The sequence below is a fragment of the Martes martes genome (assembly GCF_963455335.1).
Source record: "Martes martes genome assembly, chromosome: 13".
Taxonomy (NCBI): domain Eukaryota; kingdom Metazoa; phylum Chordata; class Mammalia; order Carnivora; family Mustelidae; genus Martes; species Martes martes.
Genome location: NC_137901.1, coordinates 74,720,860 through 74,728,744, shown reverse-complemented (window position 1 = coordinate 74,728,744; position 7,885 = coordinate 74,720,860). Strand labels below are relative to the sequence as shown.

The 7,885-nt window shown below is 54.2% G+C and overlaps 1 protein-coding gene across 1 annotated transcript in view; it reads right to left on the bottom strand.

The window, feature by feature from the left end:
- Positions 1-445: 445 nt before the first annotated feature.
- TRPV4 (transient receptor potential cation channel subfamily V member 4) overlaps positions 446-7,885 on the bottom strand; it is a 30,367-nt gene continuing 22,927 nt past the window's right edge. The window contains exons 10-16 of the mRNA XM_080821965.1: positions 7,737-7,810; positions 6,841-7,006; positions 6,524-6,590; positions 4,144-4,460; positions 3,036-3,163; positions 1,654-1,775; positions 446-1,181 (exon numbers count right to left, since the gene is read on the bottom strand). Of these exons, the coding sequence (XP_080678091.1) occupies positions 1,024-1,181; positions 1,654-1,775; positions 3,036-3,163; positions 4,144-4,460; positions 6,524-6,590; positions 6,841-7,006; positions 7,737-7,810 (1,032 nt within the window). The 3' untranslated portion in view covers positions 446-1,023. The remainder of the gene's footprint in view (positions 1,182-1,653; positions 1,776-3,035; positions 3,164-4,143; positions 4,461-6,523; positions 6,591-6,840; positions 7,007-7,736; positions 7,811-7,885) is intronic.

The window sequence follows — 7,885 nt, the reverse complement described above, 5'->3', positions numbered from 1 at the left end:
CATTACTCTTCTTCACCAATATTACTAGAGCACCAACATTACTCTCCTCCCCCAGTATTACTCTTTCCCACAAACATTACTCTCTCCTACCAATATTACTATTTCCTGCCAAGATGACTCTCCCTATACCTGTGTTCTCTCCCTGCCAGTAACATTTCTCTGCCCCCCAGCATTACTCCCTCACCCAGCCAAACTTACTCTTTCCCCATTCCCTTCGACTCCATCTTCTCCCTCCCTTCCAATCTCACCCGCATCTCTTAGGCTCACGCCACCAAACACCGCTGAGTCCAGCCTCCGGCCATCACCCTAAACACCACCTTGGTCACTACCACTGCTCCTCATTCTCATCCCTGCCCCCCAACAGCATTTCTGAGTTTCCCCGTCTCGCTGCTCTCATCCCCATGCCATTACCACTCCTCTCATCAGCATCCCTACCAGCCTCAGCATCAGTGAATGAACATTTATTGGGCACCGACAAACCCCAGCCCTTTTACAGAACACACTGAAGGCACGGCCCCACTGCAAGGGCCCCAGCCCCATCACAAAGCCACAGGGTGCTTTGTGCTGCCCGGGCCCCAGGCTGGGGCTGGGGGTTGGTCGGCAGTGACCTGGAATGGGGTCCCGAGGCTTCGGCCAGGTTCCCTTTGGGGGCGATGGTCACACCACTTTCCTGAGAGCAGAGCAAATAAATAATGGAGAGGCAGGGGACTGAGCCCCCATGGGCAGAGAGCCCTGGCCTTGGCTTATGTGACTCCATGGGAGTGAGACCGGCAGTCAGGAGCCTCATGCCCTGGGGCGGGGGGAGGGAGAGAGGGAGGGGAAGGCGGAGCTGGGGGGGCAGGAGCTGGGCACCAGAGGGTCCTGGGGCCTCTCCATCTCCGCCGGGCCCTCGCCTCTGGAGGTCAAAGGAGCACGTGGGGGATGCCCTGCAGAGGCATCTCTGAAATGTAGGTGGAACAGAAAGAGGCGGGTGGAGGGACAGGCTTGGGCTGCAGGCCAGAGACCCTAACCCGCCCACAGCCCCTAGAGGGGCGCATCATCAGTCCTCCACTTGGGGGGGTAGCTCTGCTGGGGGCCGTCGCAGCTGGGGTTCCCCATGTTGTCCAGAGGCACCACCACCTCATCTGGGTTCGAGTTCTTGTTCAGCTCCACCACGCGCGGCACCACCGAGGACCAGCGATCTGTTGTGAGCACGGTGGAGGGAGGAATGAGGGCGGGGGGAGAAGGCACACATAGGTGCTGAGCACCTTCTGTGTCCCGGGCACTCCACGGTGATCTAAAGGGGGAGGATTATCATCCCCATTTTACAGAGGCCAAAACTGGGGCTCTGCGAGGTCAAGTCTCCAAACCCAGGAGCTCACAGGGGCAAGTGGAAGAGCCAGAATTCAAGCCTGGGTCAGAATGGCTGAGGGCCTGCATCCCCGCGTCTCATGCACCCAGGGCAGGGGAAGGGAGGTGCCCCAGACGTTCATGAGCGGCAAAGGCAACAACTCAGCAGCCGGCCCCTTGGGCTCTCCCATTCTACAGATGTGAACAGGGAGTCTGCGAAAGAGGACAGGACTGCTCAAAGCAAATCGGGGATGAGGACGACACAGACTCCCCCTCTGTACTTCTGGATCTCTCCCACCTAACCCCCCAGCCCCCTGCACTCACCCCTCCGGAGGCGGCCCACAGTGTGCGAGAAGCCGTAGTATTGGTAGTTCTCACTCTTGCCTGGGTCCTCATTAATGATGCCCAAGTTCTGGTTCCAGTGAGACCAGTTCACCTCGTCCACCCTGGCGGGCCACAGCAGGCAGAAAGGTCAGGGGCTCCCCTACCCCGACTGAAGCCCTTCCCTGCCCCCAGGCAGCCTCCCTTCTCCAGCTCCCCAACCCATCCTCCTACTTTCCCTAAAAATTCTGGTAAAATACACGTGACATACAATTTGCCATTTTCACCACTTTTAAGTATACAATTCAGGGGATTAAATAGATTCCCCCTATGTTGGGTCACCATCCCCACTATTTCTAATATTGCCTATCACCCCAAGCAGAAATCCTGGACCCATTAAGCTATAAGTCCCACTACCCCACCTTCCCATAAGCTGTGCTCTGCTTTCTGCCTCTATAGATTTGCCGATTCTGGACATTTCATATAAATGGAATCCTACACCGCATGGCCTTATGTGTGTGGCTGTTTTTCACACAGCATCACGTCTTCGAGGTCCATCATTCTGGAGCATGCATCAGGACTGTACTCCATTTTACGACTGAATCATATTTCCTAGGGATGCCCCGCGTTTTGCTTATCCATTCATCTGCAATGGACACCCTGCTTCTCAACATTCTCTCCTTCCTCTTTATGGGACGCCCTGGCAAAGGCAGCAGGCAGCCCCTTGGGCTCCAACAGGCTCAATCTAATTTCCCTCTTGGAAAATTATTTTTTGTCATTTTCATTCAACTGCCCTATTTGGAGCCATTTCTACAGGTTAGTATCCAGCGAGGAAGATCCGTTCACTGTTCCCCTTTAGACAGATGAGAAAACTTGGGCTTGTTACACTGTTCATACAAGGGCACGAAGCTGACCGATCAGAGGGTCAGGATTGGAACTTCAGGTTCCAACTGAACAGGACTGTCTGGCTGTCCTAGGAGGCAGGCACCAGTATTGTCCCTGCTTCACAGACCAGGAAACTGGCTCTGCCTGACTCAAGACATGACGGTCGTACTCTATGTCAGCAATCGCTTTACGAAGAATGAATCATGTTGAAAGAAAGGATTCACCCAGAGGTTCCCCTAAGAGGGGGGCACTCCCTATGCATCTGGGTAACAGCCCAAGTCTATTGATTCCATGCAGCTAACCCCAGGGGGTGGTGTCGTTTTCCGTGGAAAAAACCCAGGCTGGGAAGAAAACCTTGCCTGAGATCACCCAGTAGAACTGAACTCCAGTTGGGCCCATCGGGCCTCAGTGGCTCAGGAAGTTGCAATGGGTAGAAAAGGTAAGGAGGCTTGATCAACACAGGATGGTTCAACCCCACTCGCCCGCCTGCCCCGGCTCACCTGAAGCACCACCTGCGGTCTGGGGTGCCATCTGAGCTCTTGCCCACGGTCACCATCTCGCCAGAGCGGAAGGCCTTCCTCAGGAACACGGGGAATGAGCGTTCGATGTCCAGGATGGTGGTGGCCCACTGCATGGGGGAGGGGGGCAGGCCATTGGTGAGTCTCCCCCCACCAGCGCCTACTGCCTTTGTGGCAGAAATTAGGCTCATCCCTACTGCCCCGGAAGCAAGGCCATACATTCAGATGCCCACAGGGCCTGCCAGAAGCACAAATGGGCAAAGCAGCATCAGAGGCAGGAAGGCTGCAGCCCAAGCCCCAAGAACATGCAAGATGTCACCACTCGGTGTTGGGAACCACCAGGGAGGGGTGGGGACTGGGGCAAACCAGGGAGTGCAAGCCCTGTATAGAAGCAGGCAGCTGCCTCTTGTCCCTGCAGGCACTGCTGGAAAGGAATGTGGGCCTGCCCTGCCAGGCTTCCAGCTTTCCAGAAAGGCCAGAAGTCTGGATTTTTACGAGAAATCTCTTTATTTTAAAATTTTGCATTAATTTTTTTAAAAATCTGGCAATGCAGAAAACATAAATCTTTGAAGGTCAAGCCCACAGATTGCCACTTTGCCTCTTATGAATTATACCCTGTGGAGAAACTGAGGTCTAGGAAAGGAAGCTAGCAGTATGCATAAAGATTAAGAGCAGCCAGACGTTCGCCGAGACCCAGAACGGGGAGGATGACCTTGGAGCTTTTTTTTTTTTTTCCTTTTCACTGCATCATTTCCTTGAAATGTGCCGTAAAGAGGCTGCAGCATTCCTGGGTCTCGTGCTAGCGCTGTTTACTGTGAACCCCCCATTTGTGAGCCGTATGTGGCCTGAGAAGGATGTGACCCCCAGAGGCCATTGCTTTCTAGAATTGCATAGAGCACTTGGGGAAAGCAAAGGCAGCAGCCCCCCTGTGCCAATGAGCCCCATGTCCACATGTCCATTTTACAGACAGGGAAGTCAAGGCAGAAGGAGACAACGGAGCTGGCCCTGAGCGGAAAGAAGGCCAAGGAGGGGCCTGCCGTGGATCGGGCCTTCCCTGTTCAGGAAGGGGGTGGGGCTCCCGGGGCGTCACCTGCAGCTTCCAGATGTGCTTGCTCTCCTTGGAGACCTGGCCCACCGTCTCGCCCATGAGGGCGATCAGCATGTTCAGCAGCAGCACGAAGGTAAGGATGATGTAAGTGACCAGCAGGATGATGAAGACCACTGGGTATTTGGTGCTGCTCAGCATCTCCAGGTCACCCATGCCGATGGTGAGCTTGAAGAGGTCCAGCAGGAAGGTGCTGAACGTCTCACTGTCGCGGCATGAGGGGTATGTGGGCACCGTGCAGTTGGTGTGGTCCTCGCTACACACCTTCATGTTGGCACATGGGTTCAGAAGGGACACCAGGGCTGTGGGGGGGGGTGACATTCGCTGAGTGAAGACACACGCTGATGGGTGGACAGCAGTATGCCCCTTCAACAGAGGGGACAGCTGAGGCTTGGTGAGGGGAGCGCACTGGCCCGGGGTCCCCCAGCATAAGGGTCCAAAGCCTTGACTCATTCCACAGACTCTTGCTAACAAAAAAGAGGGTCCCGGGATCTAGTCTATGAGTTCTCAGCCAGGGGCCACGTTTCCCCTCGGGGACGTCTGGCAATGTTTGGCTGTCACAACCAGAGAGAGCACAACTAGCGCTACTGGTACCTGGCAGGGAGAGGCCCCAGGGGATGGTGCTAGACATCCCACCACGCACAGGAGGGCTCCTACGGAGCATCATCTGGCCCCAAGGGGCAACAGGGCTAAGGGTGGGAAACCCTAATCTAGCCTGTTGCTGGTAGAGGTCTTGGGAGCCTAGAAGGCCAGCATTCCTGGGGGCACACCCTCTGCCACACTCCTGTTTCCCGGCCCACACCAGCTCACAGAGGAGAAGGGCAAGCTGAAGGCTGGTGCCGGGCCCGACTATTTTAGAGGCCGTGACTGCTAAGGTCGTTGCCCCCACTCCAGACATCTCAAACCGATCCTGGCACACATCCCTTCCCGCTGAGCCCAGATGAAGCTTCAGGATTCTTCTCAACACAGTTCAGCAGCAACAAGTGTCCCCACACCATCCCAGGCGGGGAGCACAAGGAGGCTGAGCTCCTCGGTCAATGGGGTATACACAAGCCCCTAGGACCTTCATCCTGGGATTACAGTGAACACATTTCAACCCATATGCTATCACTGTTAAGTTGTGTAGCGGCTGCTGATGCATGTGTTGAGAAGGATTCTAAGACCTTATCTGGACCTATCAGAAAGAAAAAATAAATCACTCTGTGATCCATTAGCAATGTCTGCCATGGGCACAAAAGGCCCATGTGTCATGTTTGTGATAGGTCAGCCTCAGAGGAGGGATCTAGTGTCCCCTCTCAGGAGAAGACCTGCAACCAAGCTGACCACTCATTTGCTAATTTAACCCTTAAGCTCCTGCCTCGGTTTCTATAATTAGGACAGCCGTAGGGCTTGACCCTTGACCTTACAGAGCCCCCAACACTCTGTCTAGTTCTTCCCAGTCCTAACCCTGGGAGGGCGCAGCTGTAGCCTCTTGCTATCTCCTCAGCCCAATGGCTCAGTCAGTGTTCCCATCCCTGACCCTTCCCCCACGGCCTGTGCCACTGAGGTCCTCTGGCATCCTGGCATCATGACGTCATGGAGAAGGCATACTGGAGACAGCCAGAATTGATTGACCTGCACTGGTAGATTGCATATTCAAATTCACCTTTCCTTCTACCCATGCCCCTTCAATATGACTTTGCGGGTCTTTCCATCAAGAGGTAGAATCTATTTCCCCACCCTTTGATCAAGGCTGGCCTGTCACTGGCATTGGCCAGCAGAGTAAAGCAGAAGGGATGCCAGGCAGTGACCTTGAACACTTTCACATACATTCTCAGAACCCTCAGACCAGCACGTGAACACTCCTGAGCTAGCTGGAGGACAGGTGGCCATGGGGAAGAGAGCGAGGTCACTCCCACCGAGACCATTCTTGCTAGACTGGCTAGCTGGCAGCCAAACCACAGCTGGCCACGGACACAGGAGCTCATGGAGATGGGCCAAACCTGGCCCAGGTCAGCACCACTGCCCAGCTGACCCAAAGATTTGTGAGCAACAGTAAACAGTGGCTGTCTTAAGCCCCTAAGTTCAGGTGACTCCTTTCGCAATAATCACTACTATGCCATCTCTACCATTTTCTAGCTTTGGAACCTGGCCAAGTTTTTTAACCTTTCTAAGCCTCAGTTTTCTCACCTATAAAGGGGACAATAAAGACGTTGACCTCAGAGACCCATCAGGGACTAGTGAGGCAGGGATGGAAGAGAACTCAGCCCAGCTCCTGGCACACAGAAAGAAACTTGCATGCACTAGTTATTGTCCTCCACGCATCAGGCTGCCCTTCTGGTCCTGGCGACACCCCTACCAGGTCACCTGGCTCCCCAGAGCTCACCTGAAGCATAGCCAATCATGAAGAGCAAGTAGACCAGCAGGAAGCGGAAAAGGTCTTTGAAGAGGATCTGAAGACCCCAGTGGGAATATGGAGATAAACATGAGACACGGGGTTTATCATTTTCCTGACTTCTCCATCCCAAGTGTTCCCACCTCCACCCTTGTTCCTTCCCACCTCCACCGATGTCCAGACCCTCCCTTGGCAGGGGAGCCCTATGTTCTCAGGGCCAAGGGCACTGTCTACACACATAAGCTGCACACTTCATGTGCATGGCTCCCACCAGGGACACACAGTCCATCAGGTTCCACGGCCCCTACCTTCTGGATCATGATGCTATAGGTTCCCGTCAGCTTCAGCCCACGGGTAAAGTAGAGGGCATTCATCCAGCCCAGGACCAAGGCAAAGACCATGACAGCCAGGTAGGCTTCAATTCCCGCCAGGTAGAGGGCCGCGGAGACAATCACTAGCACGGAGTAGATGAAGCTACAGGCAGCAGAGACCACAAGAGGGCCCAGAGGGGAGAGGGGACAATGAGGCACCGGAGGGGGAGACATACCTCCCAAGCCCTCCAGGGGGCGAGGCCATCCCGATGCCTTCTGGACCCCCCAGAAGAGAAACAAAGTAGATTCACTGGGTTCCTCAGGATTCTATTAACCAGAATGCTCAATTAGCTGGCAAGTAATATGTGTGCAATGGGCCTCAGGCCCTACAGGATCCCAAAGTAATGCCCTTTGAAATTGCTAGAAAAAGTGGTGTTGAGTGGAGATTTCGTGGATAAGTGAATTTCATTGCTTCCTAAGAAAAAGGGGAAAGATGTAGTACCCAGGCAGGAACTCATCCCATGCCCCAGGCAGACATCATTAATCAAGCACAGCACTCTTTCCCACCAAACACAAAGGTGCCTCAGGATTCTTCACATGGTACTCCTAGCAGACATTAGCAATCAATCACCAGCCTAAGAGGTTACATTACTTCTATCTAAGGTGTATGTGGTGATAGCTCTGTAGCAACCAGTATCTTGCTTTAATCAGAAGAGTCTATTGCTTGACATTGGTCTTGTCCTGACTTTGGGCTAAGCTGCCTGGGCTGGGTAAATACACTCCTAATAGTTAAGTCACCTCTCCCCAGCCCCTGTCCCTAAATCTGGACGAAGTCCCAACCCCAATCCCACCTTCCTCACCCAGAATCTGACAGCCCGGGGACCTCGACTCACTAGAGTAGCTGGAAGGAGCCATCAATGAAGAGAGAATTCACTCCTGGGCATTTCTTCATGAACAAGTCTTTGATCTGGAAGAGGGGAGGAGGCAGGTGAGAGGGGTGGAGCTGGCAGGAATGCAGAGGGGAGGGGAGAGAGAGGGAGGC